Source organism: Alnus glutinosa, chromosome 7 (genome assembly GCF_958979055.1).
Source record: "Alnus glutinosa chromosome 7, dhAlnGlut1.1, whole genome shotgun sequence".
Lineage (NCBI taxonomy): Eukaryota > Viridiplantae > Streptophyta > Magnoliopsida > Fagales > Betulaceae > Alnus > Alnus glutinosa.
In genome coordinates this window covers 11,167,369-11,186,767 of record NC_084892.1, presented here as the reverse complement: position 1 = coordinate 11,186,767, position 19,399 = coordinate 11,167,369, and the positions used below count along the sequence as shown (strand labels likewise).

At 39.8% G+C, this 19,399-nt stretch overlaps 1 protein-coding gene across 2 annotated transcripts; it reads right to left on the bottom strand.

Annotated features, from left to right (window-relative positions):
• Positions 1-2,728: 2,728 nt before the first annotated feature.
• On the bottom strand, positions 2,729-17,585 carry LOC133872386 (uncharacterized). Of its 2 annotated transcripts, none has more exons than XM_062309885.1 (7): positions 17,293-17,579; positions 9,319-9,456; positions 5,180-6,067; positions 4,949-5,083; positions 3,824-3,918; positions 3,278-3,346; positions 2,729-3,103 (listed from the first exon to the last, which is right to left on the bottom strand). In XM_062309885.1, the coding sequence occupies exons 2-7, from the start codon at positions 9,449-9,451 to the stop codon at positions 2,942-2,944; spliced, it is 1,482 nt and encodes a 493-aa protein (XP_062165869.1). In that variant the 5' UTR covers positions 9,452-9,456; positions 17,293-17,579; the 3' UTR covers positions 2,729-2,941. The 2 variants fall into 2 exon arrangements, with proteins under 2 accessions (XP_062165869.1, XP_062165870.1); XM_062309886.1 differs by having other exon boundaries at positions 2,963-3,138; positions 17,293-17,585.
• Positions 17,586-19,399: the final 1,814 nt, after the last annotated feature.

The window sequence follows — 19,399 nt, the reverse complement described above, 5'->3', positions numbered from 1 at the left end:
CTGTTCTCGGCACAGTGCCTCCACTCAGTCTTAGAGCACTATAAATAGAAAGCTTTGCAGGTATTTGGGGGGACTTCTTTTTCTTTTTCTTTTTCTTTTCTTTTTTTCTCTTATTTTGCTCTCACCAACTCCACTGACTTAGGCATCGGAGGGAGGAACACCAACCAACCCCCGACTTGTTCTCATTGTTTTGTAGATTGCTCGAAGGACCTACCGAGCCACTGAAGGGCCAGACTGAGCCACCTAAGGTGTGAATTAGGAGCAGATACATCACCGACTGGAAACTATACCAAAAAATCTTTTACCTATCTCTTTTGTAAATCCATCACTGAACCTGTGGAATTACATGTTGATTCCATGTGAGTCCTACATATTCAATTGTGGATTTGATCATTTCTTGTATGGAGATGGACAAGAGGTGGGCAAAAAATGGAAATCAAACATTTCTCTTTTAAAAATATTCATAGATATTAAAACAAAGTGTATTAACTTTATTTCTCCATAATTTCTCTGTGGTTTTTCTAAAAAAAAAAAGATCCCAAGAAAAGAGGCAGAGGACTGATCCTAGTCAAAAGAGTCGATCCTGTCATTTAGAAGATCGATCCAAATGCAACAAAAACTCGATTTTGAGTGCTCCAAACCCTAAAAACCCTAGAGAACTTCATATGCATGGTAATCAAGGGTGTGAGAGTGAAGCGAAGAGGTAAGAGGAGCCCGGAACTAGTGATATCCGTCAGTCCCAAAGGTAGAACCTTGATCATTCAATCTTTTTTCTCAAGGTAATGCCTATCAACTGTATAAATTTGTTGTTTCTTAATAACCTTCTAGTTTCTTGTCGTATTCCTGCCATAACCATAATGGTTGATTGTTTGAGACTTTGAGTTATGTTTTTGTGATGGGATGATTCATTTTAAAAGAAATATGTATTTTATACAATGATTTTTGAGTGAAGAAATGTATGTTTTATGTTTTTTCATGTTTGATGGTTTCAAAAAGAAAGGTTATGATTTTAGATGACGTGTTTATGATTTTACATGTTCAAAAAATATTTTAAACACGCACACTATTGATTTTATAATTGTCCTAACGTGCATATGGTAATCAAGGTAAACTCTTGATGATTTTTGTATCAAGAGCATAATATTGGCACTTAAAAATATTCTTGAACGTTTCTGGGTGTGTAGAACCCATAGGGACGTTTGGAATTGCGTGCTAGGAGCTTGAAATGACCTAAAACAAGTGTTGGAGCTGCGTAGGATCAAACTTGCATAGACAAGATCGATCCTAGTTCCTTTAGGATCGATGCCAGCTAGTCAAGATTGATTCCAGAATCCTCAACATCGATCTCCACTGTCCTAAAAGCTTGAATTAAGACTTTTCGAAATGCGTTTTAGGTTTCTAAGTGTCTTGGGATATGAATTTAGTTGTTTGACTAATATTATGGTTTGAATTTGCAGCTCATGAAGTTAGATCATTCAATATGTGAAGGATTGGATCTAAGCGTTCGAGGTAAGTAAACTCATTATGAAAGTAGCTGAACAAAATATTTTATGCATGGGATTGTGAATGAAAACTATAGATTTCCTTATATGAAACATATGATTTTTCTGACATTATGTGAGTCCCACACATTTTATTTATATAATTTTATTTCTAAACCCAAATTACATTTTATTTACTAAACATGTTTTAACAATGAATAATTATTAAAATGTTAAAACTGTTATGTAATGATATTTGCGACTACTTAGATTAGGGAGTTGGTACGATATGAGATTTACGGTTACCCAATGAGAGTTCCAATATGAGTTACAATCACCTTAAAGGGGTAGTCTGTATGCGTTACGGGAACTTGGTGGCGATTTTTTCAATACAATTACAACTACCTTGTAATTGAATTTTGGTATGCATTACCTTTACTCCATGATCACAAGCCTCCAATATGAGCTACAGTTACCTTGTAATGGTGTGCCAGTAGGACGGCATAGTCAGTATGTTTTACGATGCCTTGTGGCAAGGTCAACGGTATGTTACGAATTACCTATATTGAAATCCGGTATGTTATGCTAACCCCTTTTTAAAAAAAATATATATAAGTAAATTTAATCTTATTGAAAGCGTAAAGCTCTCCTAAGTTCACCGAAAGCATACAAAAAGAAACATCTAACTAAGAAGAAAAAAACGAACAAAGAAATCGACATTAAAGACAAAAAAGCCACCTTTCAAAGATATAGAGTATGAAAAAACGAAATTAAAATATCCTCCATGGAACTCTTCAAATCCTTAAAACACCTAAGATTTCTTTCTTTCCAAACACACCAAAAAATGCAAATCGACACCATCTTATAAATCGCAATACTTCTCGGCCTTCTAGAATTTTACCAATTGGCAAACAAGTCAAAAACTCATCTAGGCATAACCTAAAACATACCAAATCAAGTAAAAAGGGTATTCCACAAAGCGAAAGCCACAGTGCAGTAAAGAAGGTTGCAGTCAATCAGAAGTCCAAACTAGAACTTGGGCAGAAATAAATAAATATATATATATATATATATATGTCTAAATAAAATTCCATATAATATTGGTAAACCCCTGAATTTCGAATTTGAAGGCTTAACAGCCTCCTGAAAAAGAAAGGACATATATAAATAAAATTCCATATAATATTGGTAAACCCCTGAATTTCGAATTTGAAGGCTTAACAGCCTCCTGAAAAAGAAAGGACAGGTTATGATTTGGGAATAAGGCCTGAGATTGAATCTCACATAAATCAAAGCTGTAGAAATGGCAAACAACACCGTTCTTCCGCCAAGATATGAAATACTCCAACAACAAAGCATATCCCATAAGTATGAAATTACAGGAAACATAACTCCTCTACAAGAGTACAACAAAATGTAGCAATGCACTATATGAGTGCAGAAAAATCCACAGCAATTGCTTAAAGACCTAATCCAACAGTACGGCCATCCCTCCGTCGCAGTCCAGCAGTGTACTGCTTCTCTAAATCCATCTGGAGTTCCTTCTCCTTCTCGGCTCGAAGGAGATCGCTTCCTTCTAGGTTGTCGGGTTTTTGCTCCAACTTCAAGTCGCCCTTCACACCCTACAATTGGCCATAGGCACCAAGGCAACCTCAGACTCTAAAAATGTGTTAGTATGTGAAGAAACTCCAATGGAATGAGTGAGCCATTCAGGACCAAGTAATGAAAGGTTCTATATGATGTTAACAATGCCAACTAAAAATGCAATGGAACAAGTAGAAGCAATGGAGATATACCATGAGTTTGTTGAATTTTTCTTGTCGTTCACGATCAGAAAATAGTGCTGAATCCCAGTGGCAACCAGACTGGAAGAAGAGTAATTAAAACGAAAAGATTAAATATTGTGAATGACACTACAGGTGATAGTAAATAGCATGGAGAATTTAACTGCTGTAGTACAAACTAAAGCAGCAGTTTACTGTTCGACTTCAGACAAACCATGTGTCATTGGGCAGTACTACTAGAAACGTAAATTAAACACAGCGGAACAATCGAACTGCCGCTATATTCTGACCATATGGTTTAAAATCCTTCTCCAACACTGCTACTACAGTTGTGACGTTCTAAAGAAATAAAGTGAATTATATAGACTGGAATATGTAAAAAGCGTACGCCTTAGTCATTTTTCAATGTAGTAAAAATCTTAGACCAAACATCTATTCAGTTTAAATCCCCTCCCTATGCAACCTGAATGTACATAATGATGCTTAGGACATAAGTACCACAATGGTAAAATTCAATAATGTGTAAATACAAGAAATGGTAGAAATCATCACAAATACCTCTTCTGCTGTTGTGCTCTTTTTGTTACCCCAAAGCAGCTTCTTCTTTTGGTCAGCAGTCATGCAACTTCCGACTCCAACAAGATTCTTATTAACTGTGTCACACCAAAAAGCATTCAAATGAGTATAATATAAAGGAGGTTCAAGGTTATTACAATCTAGAATTAAGTTGAAATAATTTCCAATGTCTCATTTTTATTTTTTTTTATAAGTAATAAAAATTTATTAAAAAAAAAAGGCATAAGACACCCCTAAGTACACAAGAAGTATACACAAGAACAACCAAACCAGCTAAAAAAAGAAACCCAACAAACCCACTAAACCCTAAAACCCAAGACCCATATGAGGCACTCAACACTACATCATGTAAGCTTTGCCTTTCCAAGGCCAAGAGGATGCGCTTGCATCGAATTTCTAATTTCTAATTATTTGGCCAGTATATTGCCCTATAAGCAGCAGTAGATTAAACATAGTAATTCCTACAAAGTACAATAATAACAACAGAGAAATTAAGCAAGCAGTTTCAACTAGGAACTGACAAAAGCAATTACATTCATTCCGGAAACAGATATGGAAATCATAGGTAAGGCAGATATTACAATCTGCCTTATTTAATTAGTAAACATCATAAGATACTACCTAAGCTATGTTCTAAGCTGGATATTATATCCGGATAGCAGCATCTTCCACATTACACTGACACTCTCTTTGCATCACATTGTTCAGCATTTTAATATAAGGACAAATCCATTTGGCTACAAGTAGGATGCAACACCTTACGATCTGTGTAATAGCCAAAGTACCATATGGTTTCCTCTCTTTTTTGTCCCCTAATATCCTAATTAAATAAACAAAATTATGCTTTCAAAAAGGGGATCCCCAAAGCAACTAATGAGATTAACAAGCTCACATTTGCTTGAAGCAAATAAGAACAAAGATTTAAACACAGAACCCACTGAGAGCAAATATCATTAGTGGCAGCATATCAGTATCCCGTTGACCATAAGAGATTACAGCAAACTACAATAATGGATAAACTAGATTATAAAAAAAAAGTAGCAAGTAAAAAGTTGAGAATCATCATAATATCATATCTATATTGTCCCAAGGAGCCCAATTACTTACCTAATTCAGCAGCTTTCATTGCAGCAACTTTTGCAGCATTTAGATCATTAGCAGAATCAGTCTCATTGGCCTGGCCCTGTCCTGGAGTCACTTTAGCACCCTCAGCTACAGATGAAAACTTTGAAACTGGTTTAACTGTAATTAGATCACATGGTATCAAGTTATTATGAAAAAGCATAGGAAAATATTATGAGGTAATACAATAAGGGAAAGGGACAAAAACAAAGGTACCATCTTTCCCATAGTGAATGTCCTTGTCTAAACCACATAGCTTTGGTTTTTTGGCTGGAGATTCTTGATTTTCACTCATAGAAGTAAATTTATCAGCATGCTCCCCTCGTTGTCTAATATACCGGTCCTTATCTTCGTTAGTTTCTCGGTCATCATATTTCTTCTTTTCCTCTCTGGAAAGCTTTTCACCATCCAGATCCACCGAGTCACTCTTATAAGCATCTTTCACACGATTTTTACGACTGTCTCCTCCTGAAGTTGAGTTATTTCGATGCCCCCAAGTCTCTTCATAGGAAAGTCGGTCACCTCTGTAATCTCCTGAACTTCTATGATAATCCCTCTTCTCATCTCGACCATCTCTGTCCCTCGTATACCTACCCCTCTCCACCTCTTCAGATGATGCATGTCTCCTACCAGATCCAGCTCTATCAAATGATTCCTTCTCTTTATATTTCAGGTTTTCTAGAGATGAGGCTTCTCTATCCTTATCCTTGCTTCTATGCCCATCATATTTATCTCGGGAATATTTATCCACATCTCTCGAATAATCTCTTGACTTACTATGCTCACTTTCTTTTCTTGTAAGTTCAAAATGAGTGCCACCCCTTGACTCTCGACCAGAACGAGAGGACAACCTCTTATAGTTTCTCTCTTCTTCATCCACATGCTTGTCATGTATGTAGTCATCATGCCTAGAGTAACCATGGGACCCCCTGGAGGACTGTCGTTCAGAGTGTCTATAAGAATCACCACTTCTACCATAACGACTTCCGCTAGAATCCCTTTCTAATTCTCTCCCATCACCCTTCCTTGGTCGATGTTCAGAGACTTTCACTGGGTCATCCCTCAAAATGTTTGGGCTAGAGCTTCGGTCCCGCTTAGGAATTTCTGCAAAGACATAAAGGTGATAATAAGCACCAAGGTGGCCAGCAGGAAACTGACTAACCAAACGAACTGTTAACACTCATATTCATGAATAATTCTTAGTCATGCTCCTGCACATTGCTTAAGATATTAATTTGGTGGTTGACCCAAAATAGGTTTTTTTGTCAATCCCCAGGCCAGATATGTCAACATTACACATCCAGAGCAACTAGATTATTTTATTGAGCACTAATTTGTGTGTTAGCCCAATAGACTAAGCACTACAGCGAAAGTCGTTGCTTGTTGGGAGTGAACAACATAAGTAACAAGCATAATAACTTCAAATGACTTAAATTTTGATATATAAAAGGAAAGCCAACAAACCAATACATGAGCTCATGCTTAAATAAAGAATCCACAAAATTAATTTCTTCTTGGTTTGAAACCTCATAGCTGTTCCCTTGTTTTCTTCTTTGTTCTTGTATCGACAGCACTTCCTATTTTTTGGATGAGCGTTAGGTAAAAAAAAATACAGAAGTTTAATACAAGAAAACTGGTAAAAGTTCTTTTAAAAATATAATGATTGTAGTTTTAAAAAGAGCCAAAATTCAACTAGCCCAATTTTAGATACACTTCAGAGAAAAAGGCCTTTAATTCCACCAACGTTCTCTCGCAATCCTCAAAACTACTATCATTTCTTTCTCTCCAAATGCACCACATTAAGCAAGACGGGATCATCTTCCACAATGTTACCCTTTAAGAAGAGCCACACTGCCCTCTCCAACAAACGAAGAGATCCACCACCCACCTAGGCATAACGCACTTTAATGCACAAAGGCCGAAGATAGAACTCCATAAGGCATAAGCAGTCTTGCAATGGAGTAGGAGATGATATACAGAATCTCCATTCTTCTTGCACATGCAGCATCAATCTACCACTATGAGATGTCGTTTCCTTAAGTTATCCAAAGTAAGGATCTTCCTTAAAGCAGCCAACCAAACAAAGAACATGCCTCACAAGGAAACCTTATTCCGCCAAATACTTCTCCAAGGGAAGGGGTCATTGTCATTCTCTCTCTCGGCGCGTGCCAGCATTTCTCTTGCTTGTTTTATTTCGATACTGGCGTCAGGCCACTTCTCCACTCCAGCTTTTGGTCATGGTTTTTTTGATCTGTTTTTGTGTAGAAGCAAAATCTTTCAAGTTCGTGATAGACGATGGGGTTTCAGTTCTTCAGATTTTTGAAAGAAGCAGGGGCGCCCTTCAATCAGTTTTCTTGAGAAAGACCTGTGTGTCCTGGCTGTTGGCGACAATGGAAGCTCTGCTCAAGTGGATGGGCTGAAGGATTTCATGAAGTCGTCCATGGATGGTTCTAACGCCTTCCTTGTCCAACAAAGTTATAACAGGCATGGGTGGTCCAACAATCTTTGTCTTGTTTTCTTTTTAGGTTTTCCTAAAAGCTTTAAAGTTTGTTTTATTTCCTTTATAGAGTCTTCTAGTAAATTTATGATTTCTATCTAGGTTAAATATATGACCTGTATAAAAGCTTGTAATGAATCTTATTTCATCATTCCAGATTAGTAAGCTTGTTATTGAGATGTTTTAAGAAATGGAAAGAGTTCTTTCTTTGTTTTTCTTCCTTGTGATATTCATGGATTCAAGAGAGAAGTGTTCTTCCTCTCTTTCTATCTATTTCCACTACGTCATCTGACATGTTCTTTTCCTTTTATTTTTCTTTTTTGGGGGGGAGGGGGGGTGGTGTTTGGTGGAGGGTGGGGGGAGAGAAATGGATATTGTAACTTTAGATCTACTATATAACATGTTTCTTTCTTTTTTTGGTATACTTCTGCTGCATCCTTTCTTGTATAGTTTTCCTAATATATTATCTTATGTTAAAAGAATTCAAACAGATATTTATGACCACTTTATAAAAGTGAAGCAAAAGTCAACTAATTAAAGAACCACAGCAAAAGAAGCTATTGATGATGTATTACTCGCTTTCCATGGTAATATTGTTACGATCCTATAGAATCAAGGACCAAACAACATATGGAATCATCATTAATATTGCAATTCATTGGAGGTGAACAAGAACCACCTTTCCATGGTAAGGTTAGTTAGTTGTTACACATAATTCTATCATATGAATACAGACTATATCTCTTCTTTTTTTCTCTTCTGAGCCATGAATACATACTATATCAACTTCCTTGTCGTGCCACTCTTTCACCATGTGATTATACACTAGCAGTTACACTTAATTTTATGAATGTACTGTATGTAGGCCACTCAGCATTGCTGGTCTAGAAAGGAATATGAATCTTGTAAGCATGTGGGCCATGGATAATGAATAGCAGAAGAAAGGGAGAAAGATGGACTAGATGAAACTAAATATTTTCAAATCTTTATTGCATCAAAAAGAAGAATGCTTTTTTTTTTGTTAATGTTGGACTCTGCAAAACAACATAGAAATACAAAAGTGGCAACCTTTCCCAATGCAAAGAGTTAAATTGTTCCCTCGAGTCCATGTACAAATGAAAAGTTCTCACTTGAAGCAACCACAATTGCACCAGAATTCCAACCACCAACAGTAGGATATCCCAAAAATCACGTCTTGGAGTATATCCTCCAAGGTTGTCTCACATGCATCGAGACCAAAAAAGTACAAATTCTAAAAAAGAAAATGAAGCCCCCACAGACAACTTAACTTCCCTTTAACTTACCAGATCTATTCTCTCAGAACAATTTCATGAACATGTTTCTTTGCGACATTTGAAAGAATGTTAGTTTTCTATAAGTGAAAATATCTTTTCACCAACAACAGCTCCTTTCCCTCACTTGTCCTCACCCTAGTAACAACTACTTATTTTTGTCAATGAAAACTATATATATAGACATATTTTTAACAAAATACACTGTAAAAAGAAGATCATACATGCATCACCACAAAAATAAGTTGTTAACATTTTTTTGCCCTTCCACAAACTAGTCAAACTAAAGCAAATGGTATTGCAATACACCATCCTATCCACCAACCAAAAGCATCAACAAGCACATAAAGAGAAGCAACTATAATCAGCCCATACTGACAACACAATAAGCCAATTTCATAAATCTTTTTTGTAAGGCCAATTTTATAAATTACATAATCATATTTTAGCAATATTGAAAACCAAGACAGATTGTCAAATTTACCAAGTGACTCTTTCCATGCTAACCCACCCAAACAAAGACCATTGTAAGTCCTGAAACCCAAAGCCCGAGTTAAAATACTAACCATCAGATGAAGATGACCCACTAACTGGAGAACGGCGCCGATATTTCCTGTTTGCTGCATCAGTAGATGGCTTGCGAAATGTTGTCTTTGCATCACCATTATCTGAGGGTGGAGACAGTGAATCTGAGTCCATGATGCCTAGCACACAGAAGCAGCACCAACATCGTAAACAAAAAGCACACAAAAGAAAAATACTAGAGTTGATATGTTAGGAATAACACACTTCGTAGGGATCCAAGAGACAGACAAATTTTAGAAACATTAGCACTGATTAAATAGGTTAATTACTACATTGCAAAGATTGAAAGAAACTGGGGCTCTCTCTCTGGTGCTGGTTGGTTGCTTGGGTGGTATGGAATGAGGTTGTCTGCAGCACATGAGGGCATGTCCCACTTGTTTTCTCTCCTGGTATGTTGGTTCTCCTCTTGTTTTAGCTTGTCTGGTGCTGGTTGGTTGCTTGGGTGGTATGAAATGAGGCTGTCGATGATGTCTGAAGTGGTGTGCGCGACGGGTCTGTTCCATTGGCTTTGGTAGTGAAGTTTTCTCTTCGCTTTTTGGTTTGGGTCGATATGGCTTCTTCTAGATGGTCCCTTGTTGAGTCTCTTTCGAATTTGTCTAGGTGGAGGGGGTTTCAGCTTTACGGGTATGTGAAAGATGCCAATGGCTCATTCGATCAATTTCTTGGAGAAGATTAGTGTTTCGTGGTTGCTGGAAACCACGAGGAAGCTGCTTCAAGCTGAGAGCTCTAAGGAATTCTTGAGGCATTCGAGGGAGGGGGTTAAGGCTTTCATTGCCCAACATGGCTCGAATCGTGCAAGACGTAGTTTGGCAGTCGCAAAGTACGACAGTGGTGGTAGGAGAGGATTCATGATCATCCCAAAAGGCAAAGGAGGAAGAGGTCAGGGTTTGCTATTGAGCTCCAGAGATTCCTAAACGCCTTCCAGAAGTTCTATGGTAGTGGAAAAGGGACGTCGGGGCCAGTGTTAAGGCGTTTTTTTTTTATAGGTAATAAGTAGGTCTTATTAAAAGCGTAAGGCGCCCCTCAATACACCGGCAGTATACAAGAGAACGCACCTAGCTAGAAAGAGAAAAACGAACAAGAAATTCATCAAAGGTAAACGACAACGGTGACACAAAAGCCACCGTCCAAAGATACAAAGTATGAAAAAAAGAAGCTAAAATTTCCTCCAATGATCTCTCCAAGTCCTCAAAACACCTATCATTTCTTTCCTTCCAAACACACCAGAGAATGCATGTTGGCACCATCTTCCAGATAACAGCACTCCTTTGCCTCCCAGCCGTCCACCAACACTCAAACAAGTCAAGGACTCTTAGAGGCATAACCCAAGACAGCCCAAAACGAGAAAAAATAGCACTCCACATAGCGTATGCAACATCGCAGTGAAGGAGAAGGTGATCCACTGATTCCCCGCTTCTCTTACACATGCAACATCTATCCACCACAATGATATGCCTCTTCCTGAGGTTATCCCCCGTTAGGATCTTGCCTAGAGCCGCAGACCAAGCGAAAAAAGCCGCCCGCGGAGGAGCCTGAGTCTGCCATACACTCTTCCACGGAAAGTGACTTCTCACATCGCAAGTCAGAGAGCTAAAGAAAGACCCTACCTTGAACAAACCTTTTTTGGAAGGGGTCCACCACAATTTGTCTTCACTGCCTCTATTAAGACTGACCGAGTGCAATACCTGGAAAAACGCAGCAAAGGTATCCACTTCCCAATCATGCGCTTCTCTAAAAAAGCACACGCTCCACTGATTGAAGCCCCCCACAGGCTCCACATTATCCGCAACTGAAGCATCCTTCGCACGAGCAATTCCAAATAACACAGGAAAAGCTTCCTTAAGAGTTGAGTTCCCACACCACAAATCATGCCAAAATTTTGTTCTAGCCCCACCTCCCACCTCAAATCTAGAGAATCCTACAAAATTCTCCCACCCTTTCCTGATGTTCTTCCATAACCCCACCCCAAAAGTACATGTAGGCTCTAGGGAGCACCAACCTCCCCATAGACTTCCAAACTTGGAATCCACCGCTATTCTCCACCAAGCATCCCTCTCAATCCCATAACGCCACAGCCATTTGCCTAATAGAGCCTTGTTAAACACCACCAGATTTCTAATACCCAACCCGCCTTCTGAAACTGGAGTGCACACTTTAGACCATTTCACCAAATGATACTTGAACTCATCACCAATTCCTCCCCAAAGGAAGTCTCGTTGTAGCTTCTCAATACGAGCACCTACACTTGCCGGGATAGGAAAAAGAGACAAAAAATACGTGGGCAAGTTGGAAAGAGTACTCTTGATTAGGGTAACTCTACCTCCCTTGGAAAGGTATAACCTTTTCCAGCTGGCCAACCGACGTTCAACCTTCTCAATAACACCATCCCAGATATGAATAGATTTGTAGGAAGCCCCCAACGGAAGGCCTAGATACTTCACCGGTAGATTAGCAACCCCACACCCTAGAATATCGGCAAGACCTTCCACTTGAACTACGTCTCCCACAGGGATTAAAGCTGACTTGGCCAAATTAACCTTCAAGCCCGAAGCAGCTTCAAATAGAAGAAAGAGGCTTCTAAGATAACGCAACTGAGCATGGCGAGCATTGCAAAAAATCAAAGTATCATCTGCAAATAACAAGTGTGAGAATGAAACATTACCCACACTAAATCCTTCGAGTAAGCCCCCCCCTACCGCAGCTGAAATCATTCGACTCAATGCCTCCATCACAAAAACAAATAACAAGGGTGAGAGAGGATCCCCTTGTCTCAATCCACGTGAACTGCTGAAAAATCCATTGGGAGAGCCATTAACCATCACTGAAAATCTCACAGAGGATATACAATGTTTTATCCAAGAGCACCATTTTTCTCCAAATCCACATCTCCTCAATACAAACAAGAGAAAATCCCAATTGACATGATCATAAGCTTTTTCCAAATCCATTTTGCACATGACTCCAGGCTCTCCAGATCTTAATCTACTATCCAGACATTCATTAGCAATAAGTATTGGGTCCAAAATTTGTCTCCCCTTGACAAAGGCGCTTTGAGATTTAGAAATAACCTTTTCCAGAACCGTCTTAAGCCTATTTGCAAGAACTTTGGCAATGATTTTGTAAACACCACCCACAAGACTAATAGGTCGAAAGTCTTTTAAATCGTTAGCACCTGGAATCTTCGGAATAAGAGAAATGAACGAAGTATTGAGGCTCTTTTCGAAAGAACCCCCGATAAAAAACTCCTGAAACACATCCATAATGTCCCCCCTCAAAACATCCCAACACTCTTTGAAGAAGGCCATAGAAAAGCCATCAGGACCTGGCGCCTTATCTCCTTCCATTGCTGAAACTACATTCCTGACCTCCTCCTCCTCAAAAGCTCTCTCCATCCAACTGGCCTCAGACTCTAGAATAGAATCAAAGGATATACCCTCAACCGAAGGCCTCCACCTGCACTGCTCCGTAAACAGCTTCTTATAGAACTTGACGATGTGCACACCGATTTCTGACTGATCAGAGGATATAGAGTCCCCTATCACTAAGGAGTTCAGAGAATTGTACCTTCTATTGGAATTGGCTATAGAATGAAAGAATTTAGTGCACTTATCCCCTTCCTTTAACCACAACATCCTAGATTTCTGCCTCCAACTCACCTCCTCCAAAAGAGCACACTTCTCTAGCTCCCTAACAGTCTCAGCCTTTCTCAAGATCTCTTCTTCCCCTAATGCCCTTCTTTCTTCAATAGCATCGAAAGCCTGAATACCTTCAGTCAGCTTCCTCTTGTTATGCTCTATGTTGCCAAACACCTCATCGTTCCATTTCTTCAAATCCTGCTTCAAAGCCTTCAGCTTACACGCTAGAACAAAGCTAGACGAACCTTGGAACGAGTAAGAATCCCACCATTGTTTCACCAAACCCACGAACCCTTCTTCCTTTAGCCACATGTTTTCAAACTTAAAAGGCCTTCTCCCTCTAGAAACATCGCCGCAATCCAGAAGTATCGGAAAATGATCCGAAAAAAGGCGAGAAAGCCTCTTTTGCGAAACCAAAGGAAACCGGGCTTCCCAATCATGTGACACTAGGAAGCGGTCAATCCTTGACCACATGGGAGGATCATGAGCAATCGACCAAGTAGAGGTGCCTCCAGCTAGGGGAAGATCTATAAGTCTATGGTCTGCAATAAAATCCGAAAACTCAGTCATAGCCGAGCAAAGACGAACATCACCAGATCTTTCACTCGGAAAGCGTGTAACATTGAAGTCTCCCCCTATACACCACGGCAGACTCCACCAACTACACAAACCAGCCAACTCATCCCAAAGACGTCTTCTATCGAACCCAGAATTCGGGCCAGTGTTAAGGCGTGAACTAGATGTGGTTGATAAAAGATAATTTGGGGAGGTGGTGGTTGGGCAGAGGCAACGTAGAGGTAGCTCTGCTGGTCTTGACGCGTCACCGACAAACGCCTAGAGCACTGTCGATCAAGAGGCATACGAGATAAGGAACAAGGAAGCTCCCCAAGATGCCTTCAGTCGTGCCAGTGTTGCAAAGGATGTACAAGGCAATGGCAACGACGTTTGTACAATCCTTCAATCCTTGAAGCAACAGTTGGAGAATCTTGGAGGTGACGTAGATCGATTAATTGGGAAGGTGGTTTTGGGTTTCGAGCGAGGTGGTTCGTCGTAGTCTGGAACTCTTCATAGGCCGATGAAATTAGCTTGAAGCTGAGCCCTTCATAAGAGTAGCAAAGACCTCCATCGCTAGCAGCTCCCTTTTTTGGCACCATTCCAGGTTCCCCAGTCACGGCATCAGCTAATCTATAGGTCAACTGGTGGAATCTTTCCTGTAGCAGTTGCAGTACAATAGGTGAGCGAGCATGACGGTCTAAAAATAAAGAATGAATAAACAAAGATGCGTGCATACGCTGTTGGTGGAGGCACAGCACAAGAAGTAGGAGTCCGTACACATGAAGTAGGAGGGAATTCTATTATAGCAAACAAGAAATACAAGAGATTCCATCTCTCCAAGCCAGATTTTTGCCAACAATGAGGCTGAGCAGGTTGTCCTCGAGTCTAGTTCCCCTCTCGCTGGTGGTGCGCCTAGCCTCGTTGGGTTGCAACATGCCCTTGGTCAAGGGGCTTTAAACGCCGACAAGGCCGTAGATGTTGAACATCTGAGCCACGAAGATTCGGTGGTAGAAACGATCAATTTTTGTTCTAGAAGTGAGGGGATGCTAGGTCATCGGGCTTAGGTCTCACTACAAGTACTGATGGTGATGCTCCTTTATTGGGGTGGTGCTGGCCATGCAGATGTTCTAGAGGATTTGAGCTGGTCGATTATTCTGAGGGAGGGAAAGAGGGTGTTAGTCCCTGGCTTAAACCCTTGGGCCTTTTTTCCCTCTCTTGTGTGCAGAAGAGAGGGGGAGGGGGGTGGGAAAAGTTGAAGGTTGGAGTTGCTTAAAAAGTCTGATCCATGGCGCCACTAATGTTGATTCAATTCAGATCTTAATTGAGAGGGGACAGTGAGGTGAACTATTTGGATGTTGTTGTGATTCCTTCTTTGGCTATGCAAGGTAGAGAGACTGCCAGCAAGGGAAAGGTATTGATTTTAGTTTCGGATCTGAGGGTTGTAGAGGGTAGCAGGATGGAGTGTAAAAAAAATTACTCGCCTTGAATATCTCTCCTTGGGGTGAACCTATCTCCTTAGATATCTCTCTTGCCGGGAGAGGGGGGGGTGGAGGAGGAGGGGTTGACCCAGTTGAAGGTTGGAGTTGCTGAAAAAGTCTGATCCATGGCGCCAATGCTAATTCAATCGAGGTGAACTATTTGGATGGTGTTGTGATTCCTTCTTTGGCTATGCAAGGTAGAAAGACTACCAGCAAAGGAAAGGTATTGATTTTAGCTTCAAATCTGAGGGTTGTAGAGGGTAGCAGGATGGAGTGTGAGAAAAAATTACTAGCCTTGGATATCTCTCCTTGGGGCGAGCCTATCTCTTCAGAGAGGTAGAAGTTATTTTAAATTTGAAACACGTGGCTGAAAACAGATGGCTTCGTGGAGAAGGTGAGAAAATGATGGTCTTCCTATTGTTTTCATGACTGTCCTAGCTTCGTTTTGGCCCAAAAACTATAAGCTCTGAAAGCTTACTTAAAAACATGGAATGATACAAAGTTTGGTAATGTGGAAAAAGAATAAAAAGGCTCTTCTTGATGATTTAAAAGGGTTAGATGGAATTGAAGAACATAGACTGGATTCTAGTGAGGAGAAAGTGAGGAAGGATGATGCTACAATCGAGATGGAGAAGACGATTCTTTTGATGGAGGTTAGCTGGAGACAAAACTCTAATAGAAAATGTAACTCGATAGAGAATTTGGTTATCAATGGTGGCATCTCTTCTAATCCGGCTGAGATTAAGGAGCAATCCAATTTTTCACTCAACTATTTATCAAGAACGAAATATTGGCGGCCAAATTTGGATGGTCTTCCTTTCCACTCTATTAGTGAGGAGGAAGCCATTTGGATGGAGTGAGTTTTCGAGGAAAGGGAGGTCTTCGAAGTAGTAAAAGAGTTGAATGGGGGTAAGGCACTGGGTCCAGATGGTTTTTCTATAGCTTTCTTCTAGTCTTGCTGGGATGTTATCAAAGAAGAAGTTATAAAGGTGTTTCTTGAGTTCCAAGAATGTGGCAAATTCGTCAAAAGTTTGAATGTGACCTTCATTTCCCTTATTCCTAAAAAAGTAGGGGTTTTTGAGTATAAGATCTTTTTTTTTAGGTAAGCAGATAAATTTTATAAAAAGCGTAAAGGTACCCCTAAGCATATAGGTAGTATACAAAAAGGACACCAAAACAAAAAAAGAAAGAAGAAAGAAAGAAAACAAAACCCGCAAAAACCCAAAAACAGAAGGAAACCAAAGCACCCTAATAGGAACCAACCCACAAAACCCAGAGAACAATACATCACAGCAAGGGTCCTCTTGCCTTGCCCTGACTAGAACTAAAACCTCTAACATCATAATTAATCGAGCACTCTAAGTTCTTCGCCTCTCTACTCCCTTTAAACTTAGAAGTGGAGACTGAAAACTCTTGACGCTGCTCCTGATCAATCTGAGCCATTAAGTCCCATAAGCCCCTTGTATTCCCCTCGTGGGAGACACCAGCATTTGAAAACAAAAATCACCTCCCCTCGAAGATGCACCCACCTCTAAGGAATATGACAACAGAGGAGGGCACCCAAACAATGGAGAGACCACAAGCCTTGACAGGGCACCAACGCCCAGCATTTTCTCACCCACAGACTGGGACGACTGAAGAGAAGACCACCCACTCCCGTCGAACGAAGGACCACACCGCTCAGGAGAAGGAAAACAGTTATGGAGCATATCATCTCGAAGACTCAAAATGCTTTTATCAAAGGTCATCAGATTTTAGATTCTGTTCTTATTGCCAATGGATGCATAGATAATCATCTCAATCAGCGCGGGCTGGGAGGGTTACATAAAATTAGACTTAGAAAAGGCTTATGACCATGTCAGCGAGGATTTTTTGCTCTAAATTTAGTGCTTTTAGTAACTTTTTTCAAAAACTAAGAGGTATTACTTTGGCATAAATTCTGCATTTTCTTATAAGATTCAAGCATCTGAAACAGAAATCCTCCGTTGGGTTGCCAAGAAAATTAGAAACAAAGAATAATAAGGAACCCTAAGCTGAAACGCAAGTCTTGGTTTCTGAATGATGACACACCCACCCCAACGAAGTCAAACATAGCAATCTTCTAGGTTTCTAGTTTTCCTGGCAACACCCACCCCAATAATAAACCTAGCAATTTCATTAGCATTTCCTCGGCAGCCAAACATAGCAAAGCAATAACCGAATCTAGGTTTCGAAAATGAAACGTAAAATCCATTTAATGCACGAAATGTCAAGATAAAAAATGAAAATTGGATTGGGGGATTCGTACCTGAGTAGTTCTGGAATTCAATTGAAGAAGAATTGGTTCATTTACTAGGATTTTCTCCGTGCGCCTGTGTGCGATTCTGGGTACTTAGGGTTTCTGTCTTCCGCGACTCGCGCTCATGGGCTCGGGGCAATAAGGGTAAAGTGCCTAAAGCTAAATTGGAAACGGAAGAAGTAGCGTTCGGAGGAGCTCGATAACACCGTTGCGTTCGATACGTGTCAAGCATTGAAAAACAATATTAAAACAATTAAACAAAAGTGGTAGGATGAATTGAAGCCCAGATGGAGGTCTTTGCTACTCTGCTACTTGAAGCGTTATGGATCCCTTTTCGAGGGACTTCGTCAACGTTGTGTTGTTGCGGTAGTCCTATACGAGGGACAGCGGGCTGACCCGAGCATAGGCCCACTCCCTTAGGGTCAAAACCCACACCCGAATCAGAATTTGGGAGAGAAGAGGACCTGACCTGCTGTTTTGGCACCCAATTATCACTTAAAAAATCCAATCTTCAACTGGCCCAATTTGAAAGAACTCAAAACCTTAGAAGGTTGGGCCTCTTATGAATAACAGTTACTGTACAATTTTCTCTGCCTCTCTACTGTGAGCTGAAAATTACAGAGAATCAAAATCCAATGAAAATATAATTGGAATTTTTTTTTTTTTTGAAATGGGGCCTAGACCAGCTAGTTGTGTTCTTTTGTTTTATTCTTTTGTTTTGTTCTTATTCTTATTCTTATGTCAAATTTTGAGGCATAAGTGCTTAGCAGATTTATTTCCAGTCCTTTTGATGGCTTAAACTCATTTTGTATATTGTCTCTATTATGGGAACCTTGTCTCATGATTAATTTGGTGATAATCAAAATCAAAATCAACTCAAACCAATTCTTCTACAATCATTACAATATTTTAGAAGTTGGCTTTTTAAGAGAGACGGAAGAAAGAAAGAAAGAAAGAAAATTAGAGTCTTGCAGAAAAACACAAAGGATGTAAAAACCAACGATTTGAACATCAGTTAAAGCTCTCAAGATTTGACATAAATTTATGTGCAAAAACAAACTTAATTGTTCCTTGACATGGTTAAGATTCAAGAAGGCCTTTGATCATCCCCAAATGCCTGTCTCTTCACACACAAAACGTGGACAGAACGCAAACAGGGGAATTGCAAAGGGCTCTTCCTTTGCTTCAGAGAATTCTTTTATTTTGTGTCTCTTCACACCCAAAATACATGAAATGCCCTTTTCTTAAATTTTTCACTGTAATCCCTAAGAAATCATCCCATGATGTTAAGAAGCACTTTCTGCTGATACACACGCTCACCTAGTACACCTGGGGCAGCAGAACACAAGCTTTGTGATTCTTTCTCCAATATCCTATCGATAGAATAATAGATTGGGCGGCCATACCTATCAACCGATTTTAGAATAGCTCTTTAATTTTAGGTGTTTCGAAAACATCTTTAATTTCAGTCGACAGAGAGTCTTGAGAGAAGAAAGATACTGGCCGAGGATATTAGCACAGCCCCGGCAAAACAGGCATTTAGAATATATGCAGAGACGAGAGAGGGTGGAGAAACTTACAGTGTAGTGGCGGCGGAGACGACCGGGAGCGGAGACGAGCGGCGGCTGAGACGAGAGGGCAGAGACGAGAGAGACGAGAGGGCAGAGACGGCGTGAGGCGGAGGCGCAACGAAAATGAAATGGAAACCTAAACCTCAGAAAATATGGTTTATATATATTACCAAAACGGCGTCGTTTTGGGCATTCAGCAATGCCCAAAACGACGCCTCTCAGGTCAGTTTTTTTTTTTTTTTTTTTTAATATATATATATATATAAGCGGTTAGCGGTTTTAAAGCGGTTATAACCGCCCCGTTTGAACACCCCTAACCCAGATCATCCTAAACTTTCAGCACTGTTCATAATTTTTTGATTTTATTAGGAGATCTTAAATAAAAGCTAGTTTAATTTTGAATTGATTGTGATATATATGTGATTTGGGTAAACCATTTACAATTGCATTCCATGGAAAGAAATATGTATTTTTAATTGTAAATACAAAACAAATAATAGTTTTATGAATCGGTTTGTATTTTTGCACAAATTTGACCAAAAAAA